At 40.2% G+C, this 18,568-nt stretch overlaps 1 protein-coding gene and 1 long non-coding RNA gene across 2 annotated transcripts in view; one reads left to right on the top strand and one right to left on the bottom strand.

Annotated features, from left to right (window-relative positions):
* CRB1 (crumbs cell polarity complex component 1) overlaps positions 1 to 18,568 on the bottom strand; it is a 95,900-nt gene that overhangs the window by 15,657 nt on the left and 61,675 nt on the right. Inside the window, exons 7-11 of the mRNA XM_064427918.1 lie at positions 15,476 to 16,026; positions 14,919 to 15,084; positions 11,749 to 12,655; positions 9,990 to 10,118; positions 6,999 to 7,125 (exon numbers count right to left, since the gene is read on the bottom strand). Coding sequence (XP_064283988.1) covers positions 6,999 to 7,125; positions 9,990 to 10,118; positions 11,749 to 12,655; positions 14,919 to 15,084; positions 15,476 to 16,026 — 1,880 coding nt within the window. The remainder of the gene's footprint in view (positions 1 to 6,998; positions 7,126 to 9,989; positions 10,119 to 11,748; positions 12,656 to 14,918; positions 15,085 to 15,475; positions 16,027 to 18,568) is intronic.
* Positions 1,306 to 8,809, top strand: LOC135304944 (uncharacterized). Its single transcript, XR_010366184.1, has 3 exons — positions 1,306 to 4,129; positions 7,458 to 7,558; positions 8,528 to 8,809. It is a non-coding gene; the product is annotated as an uncharacterized LOC135304944 (long non-coding RNA).

Genomic DNA, 18,568 nt, shown 5'->3' with positions numbered 1-18,568 from the left:
CCCAGCTCAGTTACGCTGATTCTGCTGGGCTAATAAAAATTTATTTCAGTCATTGAAATAATCTTATTTCAATAGACTACCATCAGACTGTAAAAGTTTACCTGTGCTGTACAAGCAGTTGCCCTGATGAGGGTTTTCTCAAACCTAGTAAGGTACTACAGAGAGTGAATCAGAAGCACCAGGAAATGCCCTTTATGCTTCCAGCAGCAGCCTTGCAGGATGTGGGTTACATAGCCCCGGGGGTTTATTTCCCTCCCACAGGTCTTGGGAGCCTCAGGAATGCTGACAGGTGAGAGCTGGCTTCTGCTCACTGGGAACTCTGCTGACCCAGGGCTTGCTCCCTGCTTGGGCAGGAGTGCCAGCAGGAATGCCATGGCTCTGTGGGTGCTGCAAGCTGAGGGCATCAGTTTTGAGCAGGGATCCTCAAGCACTGGTCCTCAAGCACTTCTGGGTTCAGTGTAATGTTAAAAATGCTGGCGAGTGGTTTTAAACCCCTCTGATTTCCTGAGGCTGCATCATTGGAGGCACCTCACCCTCAGTGGACAGAGGACAGGGCCCTTCAGAGAATGGTGTCATTTTGAAAATGTTACACTGTCCATGCCAGTCTTTTCCAAGAGGCTGCAACAGCTCTGGAGAAGACAGAAGTCACAGCAGGTACAAACATGCTCCCCCTTAAGGCCCCCAGGAGCCCAGCCTGACCTTGCTGCCCTGGGCTGCTCTGTGACCGTCCAGCAGAGCCTGGAGCTGAGCCCACGAGGGGAGAGCCTCTGCTCCCTCCCTGCAGGCTGTGACAGCTGCAGGGAGCTTCTCTGTCACCTGGGCACCCACAGCTCCTCACAGGTGAGTGGCCTGTCTGAAACTCAGGCTGGCAGCACTTTTCAGGTTCAGTTCACTTACCCAGCTTTACTTGTTCATTTTACCACACTCCTGAGGCTGGCAGCTGAAAATCGCTGTCTTAGTGTTGTCAACATTGGGCATTCAATCTTAAGGTAAGAATAAAAATCATCTTATTGCCTTAAAATATATTTTAATAAGAATTTAATTTTTTTTAATTTTGTGGTTTATTTTTGTTCCTCTATTGCTCTCCAGGTCTTCTCTTGGGAGTTCTAGAAAAGCATCTGCTTATGTGGAGGCTGAAATATGTGTATAGGAGCAGAAATACCAGATACCTGGGGCAGAATTTTTCAGTTTGAAGGTCTTTCCAATATAGCTACCCTAATTTTCCGATTTTCCTATTTTTCCAATATTTCCACCCTAATCTCACAAATTACAAAAGTCTAAAGTATGAAAGGGTCCTAACCATCTGCAGTAGGAAAGAGCATAAATTCAGAACAAGAATAAATCTGTACTGATGGCAAAGAGAACAAAGTACTTTCCAAGTTTTGCAATCTCAAGACAAGGAGTACCGGCTGAGAACTGGTGCAGAGTGGAAACTTAACCTGCAAGGGCTGTAATTGCCATTAGATCACTCTATAGGCCTTAAAACCAAGATACTGTTGATATTTCTGTGTACAAGGCAGAGGTGTACCAGAGCAAGGCATGCAGGTAAAGCCACAGTGAGACTAGGGAAAGCAGTGTGGTTGTTACATTCCTGATGTCCATGTCTTTTAGTCAAATGATAATTATCCATTAATAGCCTCATAAGTATGAATATGTAAATAGCTATGGAATGCATTATTCATGAATCACCAGGCATTAATTATTGTAATTAAGTATCATTTGCTACGTTCATATTACTAACCCTTCCAGTTAATGAATACATTAGCTAATCACTGTAGAGCAGATTCAATCAAAATTCCCTGTCTGTGCTATGGAAGCCTGAGAGAGTTTTATTGAATTTAGATTCAATATTGAACATATCCAACATGCTTATCAGTGTATTTTTAATGACATTAAGTGTGAATCATAACCTCCAGTGCATGATGCTTGTCCTTGTACCCAGGAGGATGGAATGGTACCAGCTGGAAGAGAACGTGGAAGCAGCAGTGGTGCAGCACACGGCAGCAGCTCTGTGAACCAAGCACAACTTCAATTCTGGGACACGAAATCCACCTCCACTTTCAAGCCTCATGTATATTCACGCGTACAATAGGAGAGGGGGGGTGTTTTGTGAGGGATCTGTCCCAAAAGTGCTGCTGGTGGCAGTGTTCAAGGAGCAATTCCAAAGCTCAGCTGGAGCTGTTTGCCAGGCAGTGCCTTTGCCAGCAGCAGCAGGACACAGTCCTGGCAGGATGTGCTCCCAGCCTAATGGGGCTCAGGGCACTCCTGAAGCACGAAGGAAAATGAACAGCCCAACCCTGGGTTTTGTCTTTACTCCCTGGAGGTCCATTTCAACTAATGGTAATCTCAGTACCACAGAAAGAAGATTTGCTGCAGCTTTTGTTTCATTGCCTTTTTAGGGTTATAGTTCTCACAATCAGGCCTTATGGGTTTTGAAGTAGAAATTTTGAATAATTTATTGTAAACAAGAGTTTCATTATTTTTAGGGAGAATCACTAACTCAAGATATAAATATATAAGTTCAAGTGCTGAAAGTTAATATAAGCAAGTAAAATGCCCTCTTGGCTGAACTTCTGGCTGTCAGGGCAGAAAAAATATTTGCAAAGAAAGAATGAAATCTTATTTTGTCTCTGTTAGTTTGAAGCAGATTTTTTCCTATTTTTAGTTTCACCAATGTACTGTAGTCATGTGCAATGAGTAAATGATTATTGGATCTAGTTTCCTCAGTAATCTGGGAGTAAGAAAATCTAAATAAGCATATATCAAGGATATTTTCAAATTCACAAACACATGGGCTCTTTGTAGTTAAAATTGTCATAAGATACAGCTGCAGACAGGGCTCGGTCCAAGCCTGGATTTTTAAGAGCCAGAAGTAAGAACAATGGTCAGTAAAGACAATCTGCCATTCCCTGGAGACACTTGGTGAAATACCCCTCGTGTATTTTCCAAGCACAGTGAAGAATATGCTTTCATTCATCCCACAACTGATGCAAATCCCTCTGCTCTCCCTTCCAGTGTCTCCATCACTGCTGCCTCCCCCCTCTTTTCAGAAATCTTAATTGTGCCTCAAGCCCAAGCACTGTTAGTTCTCATTACCCAGCTTTATGAATGACAGTCACTGGCATCTGAAAACCAGTTTGAGTCTCAGTACCACAGAGGGACCCATTACAGATGTTACCAACATGGAGCATCACAAGCCACACCTCCAAAAATCATGACCTTGCTTTTTGACTTTCTTTCATTTGCATATCTTATATCCCTCCTCTAATTCTGAGTATATTGAGATGATATTTTCCCAACTTCTTCTCAATGCCCAAAATAGTAGGAGTGTGGTTTGATATTTCTTTTTTTTAATAAATACTGATTTTCCACAAAAGCATGAACTCAGCAGGGAGTTTGTGTTTTTAATTTAAAAAAAAAATCAACTATCAAAAAGATTTGAAGTACAATTGCAACACTGGAGATGTATGAAAATTTTGCTATTATATCTTATATTAAACATGAATAATGGCCTTTTCAGCCCCTTGAATTCTAAAAAATCTTAGCAATTGGATGTTACAAAAAGGTTAGTACCCAGTATCATTATTCATCCAGCTATTTTTTCATGTTTGCTTTTATACCTGTTTTCCTTTTATACCGGTTTTCCTTTATTTGTCTGACACCTGCACCTCTTAAAAAATTTAGAGAATTATTTCACTTAACCTGGTATTTGTTTATTTATTTTTTCACTTTTAAAACTAGAAATACCAAGTCTGCAGGAGTGCAGCTGGGGTGGTTGGAGTGGCTGAAGAGCTTCAGTGGGAAGCACCTGCCTGGCCCTGCCCTTCCAGAACTCCTGGAAAACTCTGGGATGAAGCAGCCTTGGCTGGTGTGTGGTGTTCCTGTGAAGTGTTCAGAAAACATGGCACACTGAAAGCAAATGAACAGAGCCATCAGCAGGAAATGAGGAGCAGACATAAAGAGACAAAGGCAGAAGGTTTATTTGGTGTATAAAGGAAGGAAATTTATGTACACGTGCACAATGCAGTCGAGGATACAGAAGTACAAAGAGGAAGAGAGCAGCATTTCTGAGGCCAGGGGATGTTTCATGATGACAAGGCATTAGAGGAAGGAAAGAATTCAATTACAGGTGAGTGATTTCAGTAGAAGAAAGACAGAACTGATGCCCTGCTAATTGAGTTTAGAATAATAATTTGCATATTGCTGTAAATCAATATAAAACCTGTGTTTAATATAGCATAAACACTCATATCAAGTGTCTAGTATTGAATAGAAAGAGTATTGGAATCTCCATACAAATGGATTATTATTGTTTTCACATTTTGGTTATAGGTCTAATGTCAGACATACTGTCATTACATTTATTGTCTTCTACCTTTCTTCAACATTAAGCCCATGATGAAATTTTTACTTAATGTACTGTGTCCTGTAGTGCATATTCTATAAAGTTCATAATGGTTCAATTTAGTTATGTGGAAACCCAGTGAGAAAATAAAACCAAACTTCATTATTTCCTTAATTATAGTTATTTAAGAAAAAAGAAATGGTTTGAACAGCTTTCATTAGTAGCAGCACTTTTTTCGTTTGAATTTTTAAAATTTATTATTTCTTTGTCTTTATTTCAAATAACTTGAAATAAAAACTGTCCTATTTTATTCTGAAATAGGACAGTTTTTTATTTCAAGTTATTTTTGATTAATTTTTCATTTTGATAATACTGAACTAAGAAATGCTTTTAGCTATGATTAAATGAAAGCTACAGTTTGGAATGAAATTTCCAACATGAGATGCTATTATTTTAAATTTCCCCACATGAAAATAATTTTCCAAAACTGTATTTTCACTGGAATAAAAAAATCTAAAATACAGTCTGGTTTTGTTTTTTTCTCTTTGCCTGTGTTCTAGAATTCCCAGTATTACATGTGATTGCCAGTATGACAATTAAACCTATATGTGATAGTATATATAGTTTTCTTTCTGACACTGCTACATTAATTTCATCTCCTGTGCCTTCCCATCTAGTGTTTATTGATTGCTTACAAAGACAAAATGTTTTTTATAAATTAATATATATATTTTTTTAAATACAAATTTATTTACAATTATTTTTAATAAGACTTAAACAAAAACCATTTCCCTGATCTTTTTCAGGTATGATAAAGCCAGCAAAGAAATTATCCCTGTGTACAATTCTCATAGGTAAATACACTGTGCTTAATTTTCATACTAAGGCAGATGCTAGGAACAGGAATATGTGACAGGGATGAATCATACTTTTTTTTCCACAAATGTGCAAAAGTTTGTTTGGTTTTTTCCTCCCCCCTAAAATAGGAGTAGGGTTTTTAACAGCACAAGTGCTGCTGCATTTGGGTGCTGAGTGGTACTCAGAAAAATAACAGACCTGGGGGCATTTATGAAAGGTGGAAAATAAAAAATAGTCTTGATCCACTGTCCGATCCATGTCCTGCTGTGACAAAACAGAAACCTTAACATCTCACTGACACATTTCAGGGTGTCCTGATGTCACTGGAGATTTAAAGGGGGATTTGCTTTTCCTGGATGCACCAGGAGGACAGAGTCAGGTTTGAAGTGGGGGAATCTGCTATCAGTGATTTCAAGGACTTCTCCAAAAGACCAATTGTTCCCTCTGGAGTCAGAAAACCTCCCAGTATGGTGTTAGTCTTCCCTATAACTCTGCTACCTGCCACAGAGCTGATAACAAAACACACCCTATACACGCTTGTTCTTTCGAATCCTCTCTCAAGGACACTGTTCAAATGACTAAAAGGGATAGAGAATCTATGCAAATATAGTAATGAATGTCCAAATAAATTATTTCACCATTCATAAATGTGGTTTTTGTCTTAAAGAATGTTTAAAAACAAACAACAAAAACCCTCCTAATCTTTTACCACTGTTTAGTATTTAACAATGTATTTCATTGTGTCTGCACTCTCAAAGGCAACTACAAAGATATTTTGCTATAATATTTTTGTTAAATCTCCTGGCAGTCATAATTTTCAGGTCCTTTTTTCATTCTTTTAAGAATCCATGGACAACCAACCCAATTACCTTGGTTGCTTCTTAAGAAGGAAAAATCCCATCTTTTTTTTTTGTCTGATGACACTGATCTACTAATAAGTAAAACAGATTTACTTAAAGTTATAGAAATCTTTAAACAAACAACAAATCTGTGATTTCAAGTCTGAGACACTTACTGGGCATTTCTTGAAAGGGGAAATGTTGGTAAAGATTAAGATGGTTGTATTTTATCTCCATATAGGACATTGGAGGTGTAGAGGCTTCTGGAGCAGAGGATCAGGATTAGAGATATCAGTGCAGGATTGACACTAATTCAAATGGATGTGGGAGCCTCCTCAGCATGTTGTCAATTGCTAATCCAAACCATTACCTAATTATCCAAAAATATCCCTCATGATTTCACAGGCGTGAGGCCTAACTGCCAAAGGAACAGCAATAAACATAGTGTGTGATATAAAAATAGTGACCACCTGGAAGATTTAATTTAAGATTAGAATTATTGAAGGCAGTGAGTCTGCCACTCATTGCAGTAGGGTTTGAATGCCACCCTCAGTAAATGTGACAGTTGTGCTGCCTGTTAGCTGTCCCACTGTCACCCACTGGCAGTGTCCATGTGGTGAAATGCTCTGGTGAAGGTGAACTCTTTAACATCTGCTAGCATTTGTTCTAAAACTAAATCGATTAACTAAACCAGGTCTGAAGCAATTCATAGAAAAACCATTCAAAGAAATATAAAACAAGTTTCAAAACTCTGATATTTGTATTGCTTTGCTAAGCTGGTTAGTCAAGGCATCTTCTGCTGCAGTAAAACACAAAAGTTTAAAGACTGCTCAATAGTCTTCCTGATCACCCCACTCGACTGCTGGCTCATCATCCATTCGCAGAATGAGATAGGAGAGGAGCTGAAAGAGATTCTGCCACAAGAGCAAAGAGACAAAAAAGGAGAGGTCGCTTACATCGATCTCACAGCGGTCACCGGCGAAGTTCACGTCGCACAGGCAGTGGAACTTGTTGAGCAGGTTCTGGCAGAGGCCCCCGTTCAGACATGGGTCAGAGCTGCACTCATCAATGTCCTTCTCACACCTGCAGGGAACACAGTCAGCCTCAGGAACCAGGCATCAAATGCCTCCAACATGTTTAATTCAGCAGCTCTGGTGGGGAGGGAGATGAAGATGCTCTGGGGCATGTTTCCACACGTGTTTATGGTTTTATTAACTAGCTGATGAGCCCCACTCAAACCCTGACCTTCCTGTATGGTTTCCAAACACAGAGAGCTAAGCAGGTAATTTCATCCCTGTAAAGCACTTGATGGTTAATGGTGCTTAGCAAGGTGCAGTGCAAGTTCTTGTATGATCTCAGAGCCAGCTCTGGTGCAAGTCCTGCTGACAGCTTGCTTGTCCTTTTCATTGTTCCAGGAGCTGAGGGCACAGTTTCCTTCTCAGTAATCTGGTATAAGACATACAAATGTGTGGTTTTCCCAGCTGAGTGCTTCTGGAAATATTCACCTGCTTTTGAGGTGGGTTTTTTTAACCTTTTTATTTCTTCCCTCAATTTGGAATGCCAAGAGATCCAAGCAAAATTTGCTATCCAGTCTCTCTTAGATGGGCCCCAAAAAAGGTAAGAATGGTGCAGGACAGGTTTCATAAGCCTCATTAAATGTTTTTGAGCTAATTCTGGTGATACAGGAAATCTGAGTTATAATTTCTCAAGGCAGCCAATGGAAGGATAATGAGGGATGTGTAAGACTGTTTGCTATTGATTTGGTGATTTTTTGCTCTGAAAGTGTTCCCTTTTAATTCCATACTCCCTTTTATCAAATGATGCTAACAGTTAATCCTATTTCTCCAGGTAAAAATGCAGGTTTATACTTGGAGAAGAATGTGAGAAATTCTCTCTAAATTATAAGGAAATGCTTTGTTCAGTCATATTCATAACTAAACAATAAACACATTAATCTTACATCAGAGAACAGCATTTTTTATATTAAACACTTTTACTCTATTAATCTAATCTTCTTTCAATAGCTTCCTTAAATAGTAAATTAAATTCCTACACATCAAAGACCTAAGTCATTTATCCAATGTATAAAAACTGTATAGCTATGAAATTACCTATGCAAATTTTTAAAAAGCCAACAACCTCTCAAATCTTTGAGGGAATTGGGTACCTGAGTCCAACTGAGTTTCAGGAACTGAAAAACCTGACTTGTTTTATGTAATTTTCAATGTTTCAGCCTGAATTAAATGACAAATTTATTTTTGAGAGAGACTCTATCTTCTTTTACACATTTCCCTTTCCACCCCCTATTAAGTCCATTGGGAATTTTTAATGTGATCCCAAGTCAATTGATTGGCATAGAATTTCTCTATACTGTGCACCAGTGGCTTTCTGAGGGCTGAAATATTGTCTGAAATGAAAATGCCTGCTTTATCAGTCTAATACATAAATATACAAAGAGGTTTGGTTTTAATGTTCTTATTAACAGATACATTTGAATTTGTTCTGAAAAGAAAGGAAAAAAAAGGGATGAAATGTTCTGATTTGATCTGGTGAGCCCCCCAAGCATGGAAGCACTGCTGGTTTATGGTCTGGCAGCCTGGAGGAGCAGAGGCCAAATGGTGCATTTGAGAGGCTGCAGAAGAGAGCCTGGCTGCCACAGGCAGCTCCCTGCAGCTCGCCGGGCACGGGCTGCACACGAGGACCTTGGGAACTGTAAAAGAGAGATTACTGCCAGCCAGTGGGATGGATGGAAGGAAGGCTCATTCCCAGAGCTGCAGTTAGCAGGTAGGCTGGCAGGGGAGAGAGAAGGAAAAAGTGCTTTCCTGCTGCCTCAAAGTCCCAAGAAATACATGCAGTGCAGAAGTGGCTATGAGTATGCTTTTACGTCTTAAAATTTTATTTTATTGTATCCTTTCCCCCTTGTTGAATATTGTGAGGTGGTACACAGGCGACCTGGCTGTTAACACTGCAATTCAAGTGTGTCTGCCAACTACACTGTGCATTGAGTGGGTGGAAATCTTCATTTCATGTCTTTTATAGCCTACTGTACTCTTTCCACAAAATCAGTGGGCTCATAAGTTTTTGAGAGAATGAAAACCTTTTGTTAGAACCTTCTCTGTGTTACAGCTTGGTCCTGTTGAACTTTTGAATATTATACTCTGACATAATGCTAGTTTCACCAGGTGTATATACAGTTTTTCCTGTCTCTCTATCCAAAATGCCCTTACCTGTTCAGACTATGACTGGGATAACGCCTTCCTAGGTTTGTGCAGCACCTGATGCCTGCCCTGAGGCTCTCAGCCCTCCCAGCTCTAGAGCTCTCTGACGGCCAGTATTAAGTGTGAACTGGGCTACGAGATACAAATGTCACTGTGAGGAAGGTCCCTCTGTTCCAGGCTAAACAATAACATGCACAAAGTGTTCCTTAATCTCTTCTAGAAGTAATCATTCTGTTCTCACACTTCAGCATTCTGTAAGAAAGTGTGGTACACCATGCCACCAGGTATGCCACCTCTTACCATCTCTGGGATAGAATAGGTTGTATATTCACAGCACAGACATGTGAAAATGAAACAGCTTTGCATATTCATGTGCAGAGCATGTAGCTGGTTTAAGTATATGAGCAGAATAGGTATGTGTCCCCACCTATGGAAAGGCAACCTGTCATATGAAAATTTGGCAGAGAAACGAAAAAAAGGCACAGAGAAGCAAGCCTGCAGAGCTGTTTAAGAAATAATATCTTGGGCTGGATTGGACTAAACCTTCCTGCATTAATTTGTGATTTTTATCCCAAACCACAATACTTCAGGCCCTCAGAGTCACTCTAGCAAGGAACTGCTGCACTTAATCAGCTGCTTTGTCTGTTTTTCTGCCAGAGGGCTGGCTGCTACCCTCTGGACTCTTTTGGCAGAGGGCTCCCCAAGGACGGGCAGGACAAAGGCTCTCACCGTTCTCCCACAAAGCCCGGCAGGCACGCGCAGCCCAGCTCGCCGCCGAGGTCGCTGCAGTTGCCGTAGTTGAAGCAGGTGAGGTTCCTCTCTTCGTTCCCGCACACTGTGTAAGGCAATCTGCGATACCTGGGCACACAAGAAGGCAGCAGCAGTGATTTGCACTGTCCTTGTTTCTGGGTGTCTTGTGCTCTCTCAGCTGAAGCAGGGGAACAGGGTATTGCCCAAAGGAATGACTGCTGGAACTCACATTTAAGACTCCCAGAACATGCTTTGCCTAACTTTTTTAATTTGATGAATTTAATTTTTTCCCCCAAATATTTACTGGTAAATTAATGATTCATTTATCATAAAAAATATAAAATGGACATCACCCTACTTACATTACTAATGTGGTTCTCTGTGATACCTGGACAGCTTAGTATAAGAGTTCAAAAGACACAGACTTAACATACAAGACAAAAAATATTGGGCCACCACAAGGTATGGTTGTGTTCGAGGGTGCCAGGACAAGTGAAGAGATGAGAATCTTGACTCCATGTTTCAGAAGGCTGATTTATTATATTATGATATATATTATATTAAAAATGGTATATTATAACTATACTAAAAGAATAGAAAGGAAAGGATCCATCAGAAGGCTAGAAAGGACAGGAGAGGAATGATAACAAAAGCTTGTGACTCCCAGAGAGTCTGAGCCAGCTGACTGTCATTGGCCACTAATTAGAAACAACCAGCATGCACCAATCACAGATGCACCTGTTGCATTCCACAGCAGCAGATAGTTATTGTTTACACTTCTTTTCTGAGGCTTCTCAGCTAGAATAGGAGAAAAATCCTAGCAAAGGATTTTTCATAAAATATCATGGCTACAATAAGGCATCTTCAAATCTGAGGATGTCCTCACAACTCAGAAAAAGTCAACAAAACATGTACATTTTAGTAATTATATCCTAAAAGACTGTAACTGTATAGCATGAAGATGATTGTCTGCATCCTTTGGGCTGCAGCAGACTGGATTTGTTGGAGTCTTCTGAAGGAAGGAGAAGGATTTTGCCTTCTTGGAAAGGAATTGGACATGCTTAGAGGGCAGAATATTATAGGTGTGCAGAGAAGGGCAATTAAAGGGAAAAGCCTGCAGCCTTTCTAGAGGAGAGTCTGGCAGGAATAGGAAACAGCAGTGAGCAGTGTCAGAAGCAATGGCAAAAATGGGTTGTGTGGTGTTTGCAGCCACCAGGACTGAGAGTAAGCTGGGAGGAAAAGACCAACCCAGAAAAGATACTGTGGGTGGGGATAAAAACAACTTATTTTCTATTGTTATTTTCTCTTACTGTATTTATAGCTCTAGAGCTATATTACCATAATAAAATATAGTTTTAGAGATTTAAAACCCTTAAGTTTTTTTTTTCCTGAAAAGAAGATGTAGCACATGTATTTTCAAGCTTTGGAAAACTTGTAATCTTGTCATCAGAGACCTCACAGGACCAATGTTGGCAGCAGAACAGGGCAGCAGAGCTGTGCCTTGTTTCTTCAGTCCCTGTCTCATCAGACTCTGCCTGAGCTGGCAGCTCTGCACTGTCTCAGTCCACATCTAATTGATCTGTACAACTTTCTGTACTCTTCATACATTGACTCTGCAGCCATGATTAATATAGAGACAGATGCAAAACATCTGTGTTTAAAACAAAGACATCAGTGATATAAAAGCCCTTCAGAAGAGACTTGACAAAACCATAGAGATCAGCCTTGTTTACAGTACCTGCAAAACCTCCCTGTGAAGTTAGCAGCACACAGGCAGGAGTATCCATTAATCCCATCAACACAGGTGGCCCCATTCACGCACTGGTGGTCATGGCAGTCGTCTATGTCCTCCTCACAGTGCTCCCCAGTGTAACCAGGCTCACAGCTGCACTCATAGGAGGCAATCCCGTCTGTGCAGTTCCCATGGATGCAGGGGTTTGAAGAGCACTCATCAATGTTGACTTCACAGTAGGTGCCAGTCCATCCATCGGGACACACACAGCGGTAGGAAGTGTAGAAGTCCTCACATGTCCCCCCGTGCAAACAGGGGTCAGAGCTGCAGAAATCTACCTGCAAACAGCCAGTAAGAGCAGGGTTTGCAGATATTTTGAGAAATTGCTCCTCTTGAGGTTTTTTAGTAGGGATGTCAGCATTTTCAAAGTACGAGAGATAAATGCCACTGATTTCTATGGTGCTCATGCACCCCCGCAGGCCATCCAGGCTGTCAAAAGCCTTGTCAGCCACATAGATATCTGTCTCTTCTCTTAAAAAGTTGAGGCTTCCTGCAGCAGCTGTGCTGGTTGCTGTGTCTTTCGTGTTGTCTATATCCATGTGCCATCTGGAGGACTGGGACAGGGGCTCCACCATAGAGAGCATCACTCGGTGCCATTTGCCATCGCTCACAGGCACTGAACTCGCGAGGGTCAGCCTGTAGAAGCTGTTGCCACTTTGTAATTGAAACAGGAGTTTGGAGTTGTGGATACTGATGATGACAAACTCGGGCTCCCTCTCTGCATACAGCAGGATCACGTCAGTGTCCCTGGTTCGAAAGCCAAAGATGATATTGGTGAGGTCTCTGCTGATTTTCCCGTTGCTTCTGTAAAATATCGCGCTGCTCCGGCCGCTGAACACTGCATTAGCGAGACCTGTGCAGAGACAGCAATTGGGAAACCAGGCCAGTTTTGCACCAATGCACGTGGAAAGATTTCTCACAGGTGCATGTGCAATGTAACTGCTTTTGGGTTTGCTGGAAGACAGTCAAATTCCACCAGTGTTTCAGTTATCCTGGTCTGCCCCTCATGGCTGTGGAATTTACAGGGCAGTGCCAGCATCAGCTATAATCACATCCAAAGTGTACTGCTTTGCATCATCTCAGGTTATCACTCTAACATACAGTTTTACATTGCTGTTATCTCTCTATTTCAAAAAAATACATACATTTGTCACTTTATGATTTTTTCCTAAGTACAGGCAGCCTAATTTAATGGAAGTAAGTTGATGGAAAGCCCCTTCAAAATCCCTGTGAGCAGTTGTGCCTGTCACACCCAAAGCCAGCACTGCCACAGCCCTGTGCAGGTGGGACTGGGAGGGCAGCAGAACTCAGCTCGCACTGCTGTGAGTGAAAATTGATGGGCAACGTTGTGGCAGCTTTATGGACATCTTCACAAAGGTATTTGACACCTTTCATTAGCATGGTTTCTACTATAATGCACTTACTCACTGGGCTGTAAATTTAAATGTTCTGAGGTTTCTGAGGATTTTACACAGGGAAGAGGGACAGGAAGGAATGTCTTCTGTCTGTACTTCAGAAAAAAATAGCTTTGAAAGATCTGAGATAAGATGAGTTTCTGAACTATCTCTGGGCTTAGTAAATCTTGAGGAAAAGAACCCTGGCAGTCCCAGTATCAATTTACTGACTTTGTATCCTGATGCCAAGGGAGCAGAGGTGTAACTGCATACCTGATGCATCAAATGTGGTGTCTTTCTCATGGAAAAAGTTTCCTCAGAGGAAACCATACTAAAAGAAAGTCAGAGTTTTTCAAGATTATTCCTGTTTTTTCCAGGATTTCCTGGTTTTTTTTAGATGGGTTTTTTGTTGTTGTTTTTTTGTTTGTTTGGTTGGTCGGTTTTTTTGGTTTTTTTGGGGTTTTTTTGTTTTTTTTTTTTTTTTTTTTTGGTTGTTGTTGTTGTTAACAGAAGACACAAGGCAGAAAACTCACTGCCCAGGAAAGCTTTTATTTTGTTATCCTGTGTTGAACAAGAAGTTGTTTATCCTGTAGCTAAGAATACAACTAGTTAAAAATGCAGTTCTGCAGTGCAGGAATTTTTGAATATCTATTAGGGAAACTCCCAACTTTTGCCACATAAACCAGCACAGAAATCTAAAGGGGGCCAAGACCTTGAATCACTGAAAGTGTAAATGAACTTGAGTTTTAGCAGAAGGAAACAGTTCAGGTACTTTTCACTTCACTGTCTCTGGGTATTTCTGTTCTACCCTAATAATGCAATAGTAAATTTTATGAGAATGCATTTTGATGTTATCATTAAAGACATCTCTGCAAGAAGGAGCAATTATTTTAATTTCAGTTACAATTTTAAGCCATCCTGCAATGCTGATCCTTACAATCTGCATAAAAATAGTATCATATTGGTCTGTCTATGACAGAGATCTTTAGTTGACCAGCCTTCCCATTCCTAAGAGTCAGCCATTCTGACAGCTCCATCAGACTGAGTGCGTATTTACCTTTCCTCACGGTTTTTTATTAGGGCTTTCTTTGGTAGCAAAATGAAGAAATATTTCTTAAAAATCCCTACTTGCTCTTTATCATTCCAGCCAGGGTGGGAAGGAGCAGGAAAGACACGTGCAGGGTGGCTATAATGATCCTAAGGCAGCTGATGGTCATCAGCTCTCAAATGGATTGCTTGGCATGCAGGTGCTTCTTACGGAGGCACTGCTTGAACAACTGTACTTCAGGTATCGAGGTGACTTTCTCCAAAGCCATGCAAGAATTCAGAAAATCATATGATGCAATGGAAATTATGTAGCTTGTCTTTTCAGGAAGATGGAGAACATTCCAGGGTTAATCCAACACTGGATATCCTCTTATTCTTTGAGGTGGAAGTGTGAGGGCAATGTACTGATCTATGGGAGAACCTTGACTAGCTGGGCTGAGTAAGCTCCTGTAACTCAGTGTCTAAGTCAGGGGTCTGGGGGAGAATTTCTGGGTTTGGTAGGGCAGACTCTTCCCACTAATATTACTTAAAATTGACATAACTATTATTTTAATACAGAAGTAACATTTGAATGAACTTTAAAGGCAGTGAATACTTCGTTTCAAGGAAATGCTGCTGAAAATGTCTATTGCTGCTGATCTCCAAAGATTATTGGAACAACTGAAATGTACCTACATTCAAATCCTTGGTGCACCAGCTGGCATTGTGCTTCATGAGGACAGGGCCCAAGCTCACACCACTTAACTTCCTCACATGCCTTCCCCACTGTGTTAGGGGGGCATGTGCAAGTGAAGTCATCCCAGATTGAATAGCACACACCACCGTTGTGGCAAGGGTTGGACTATGGGGAGAGAGAAGAGAGAACCTCAGTATGAATCAAGGCTGTTGGACATCCAGCTCTAGGCATGAGGGATTGTTTGGCAAAAAGAAGACTTCCTTCTATTTCAGATGGAAATTTATAAAGACCAGTATTGTGACAGTACAGCATGTTCAATAATTAGTGAAAAACAGTATTCCAATCTCAAAATAGTTTCATTCTCCCCTATGCAAATACATTTTGCTTCTGATACTCATCATATGAGTAGCTTAACAAAACCTGCTCTTTCTAGCATTTTTGCATGTTTTCTTAATCTGTCATTACAATCAAATAATGTGTGGGAACGTACTAAAAACATTTTTAAAAATTCCCCATTGTAAGCATGTGAAAGTGCTCTGAAAAATGTCATTCTTACCTTGCAGAGGTTGTCACCAGTGCAGCCTTGGGTGACATTGATCAGTGTTCGGTTGATAAGAGAATTCGGTGGATTGGTGATGGGGAAGAATTCCAGTGGCTGGTTATTCACTCTTACATCTTGGATGCAGCCCTTGAAATACCTGCCATTTCTGTCAGTTTCTTTGTTATCTGGTAGGCCTCCAATGTAAAGAATATCCTTACTTTGGATAGTTAGTGCTGGAGTAGAAATAAAGCCTAAGTAGTGAGAGGACTGGAATAACTCCAGCTTATTTGGTTCTATTTTTAAGGTTATTAGGTAAAAGTTTCCATCGTTCACTGAGTGTTTCCCTAATAACTTCATGGAATTTAGAGCTAGCATGGTGAGTTTCCCACCTTCCAAATAGACTCTTATGTAGAGGGAAGTGCTATTTCTCAGAGCCAGTAACAAGCCAGAAGGTTTGCGTGTTCGGACAAACATTGATATGATGAAGTTCTCATTCTGAGTGGAACCAACAGGAAAAGCAGCATAGCCTGAGGAGTCCTCGGATCCAAACCGGCCTGGAATGTACTCTTGAGGTTAGAGATATGGGAAAAGGTAAAAAAAAAAACAAAGAAAAGAAGAGAAAAATAAAATAGTTAGGGCTAAATGACAAAGGAGTCCATGCAAGGATTAAATAACTAGTTCTGGTGATATTTATGTATGGTAGTAAGAAATGCTTCTATTTATGGATGAACAAAGACTTGGTCCAGATGTAAATAGCTTCTGTTTCAAAATTCCTGTTGGCTCCCATGGCTGTAGCATTAAGCTCCAGTGCAGGACCATATGTTATATAATTGGGCACATTTTTCCTCTTTATCATGCTCTGTGTAATGCTGTGTTTTCAAGTAGTTAAACAAGGACAGATTTCTACAGTTTCCTGCATTGGTCCTCAGAAAGATCATTTTGGAAAGAACCTACCTGCTTTGATCCTCTGATGACCGTGGAAGTTAATGAAGTTCTGGGATTTTGTGGTATTTTTTGCACAGATTCCAATCACAGAAAGATGCTGGGCAAAGCCCTCTTGTGTGAATAGATCACCTGTGTGGTGCTGCAGGGGCTCCCCAGTTCTCTGACAGACTTTTTGTTGCTGTGGCTCAACATATGCTCACCTACATCAACTTGTATCCAGCCATGAATCCTGCTCAGTCCCTGAGTGCCCACAGAGCCAGGGGAGAAATATGATCCAAGATCGAGCAAGTATTCTTTGTGCTTATCAATTAAAATGATTAAACCAAAACCATCTGTCTGTCCTTTACCCTTATTTTCAGTAATGATTTTCAGTCTTTTAAGGATACAAAATATGTAGCCAAAACTGTATTTGATTCTGATGAATCATCTCTTTAAAGAACAACAAAGCGTTTCTATTTTTACACTATAAGTTTTGTGATCTTGTCCTCAATATTACAGACTTCCTGCCTAAACAGTTTCAGGAGTGCTATTTTTCATGTATCAAATTCCTAGAAAAAATAGACCAAGCTTTTTTTAAATGCTCACATAGCTGAAGATTCAGTTGTCTGTTGTGCAGTAAAACTCCTGCAGCAGGATGTCATGGGCCAACTTTCTGCCTGCAGAACCACCTTTTTATGATTGCATTAAAAAAATGATGAAAAGAGGGGACTGACCATGAAGCCTCAACAGACCCTTAATAACCACACTGCACTGCTATGGGGTATGGTCATATTATTTAGCAACAGGAATAAATCACATACTTGTTCCTAAACAGACAATTTCTTAATTTAATTGGAAATAGTTTATTTCTATGAATAAGGTTGCCTATATATCTACATCTACTTATTAAACAGACTTAACGCCTCAAAACACCAATTTCAACAAATAATTATTTCTACATACAAGAGTTTTAAGGTGTATCTTCTCTTAAGGTGATACTGGAGACTGAGACACTTTTTTTCATGAGGGTAAATAGAAAAATTCTGCTGAACTGAGGATTCCACAACTGCAGTATTAGAAAGAAGCCTTGATCTCCAGAAAGGTATTTCATGTTTACAATTACCTTGTCACATTTTTCTCTATTTATAAATATACATATATATCATCAGCCTGATCTGTTTGATGAGATGACTAGCATCACCTTGGTCAATATTAACCTCTTGGGTCATAACATCTGGATGTTGATCAAAATGAGTCAACATCTGTTTGTTATTTTGTATATGTAGAGAAAATATTGCGTCTTGTCAATTAAATACTTGGCAGCAACTTTTCTTCAGAAAGACACCAGCATTTCTTATGTCATCCTTTACCACAAGCCTCCCCCACTCTGCCTCTTTAGAAACCTGCCACAGTCTTTTACATGTGACATATATCTAGAACCTATGTACCAAAATGGCACGGTGCCACGATTAGCAAGGAATATTGTGGTCAGCAGGAAAGAAAAAAAGCATGCTTTCTAATCATTCTCAACAGTTCTAATGCCAGTATAAGCTGCTCCTGGCTCTGAATGGTTTTAATTTTGCTTCATATAAGAAGGCAAACTTATTTCCCAGATGTTGTCCTATATTCAAAAGTTGCTTTCCAAATCTTTGGATAAATTACAGCTACACTTCAAAGAAGTCAGTTACAATTACCTTTCAGACTTTGTCATTTTGCAATAAAACCAAAAGGAAAAACTATTGAAAAGTATTGATAAGTATTAGGTAGAGCATGCAAAATGAAGTTGTATTCAAACATTTGAAATGTATTTGAAGGTCCAGCTTTCTGCAGCAATGCATTCAAAAACCCCTGAGGCCAGTTGTTCAGCTGATGTGAATCAATGTAGCTTCACTGGCAGCACTGCAGCCACGCCAGTTTACACCAGTTTAGGATCTGTCCATTCCAATCTGACCACGGCTCTGCTGTTGTGTTTAATTTTTTCCAGTCCACTTGGCAAACATATCTACATAAATATACTTGTGTATGTATACGTGTATCCATACATATGTATAGGTATGTATTTCTTGCTCCCTAAACATTGCTCTGCTGACTGTGTGTGGATGAGGGAGGCAGAGGGAAAGGCGTGATGTGAAGACTTAGTGCTGTGCAATTTTCTTGAAGAAAACTGCTTGTTTGAAATCCAGA

This window comes from Passer domesticus, chromosome 7, assembly GCF_036417665.1.
Source record: "Passer domesticus isolate bPasDom1 chromosome 7, bPasDom1.hap1, whole genome shotgun sequence".
Lineage (NCBI taxonomy): Eukaryota > Metazoa > Chordata > Aves > Passeriformes > Passeridae > Passer > Passer domesticus.
Note: the sequence above shows the minus strand (reverse complement) of the source record. Positions and strands in the feature narration are given on the sequence as shown.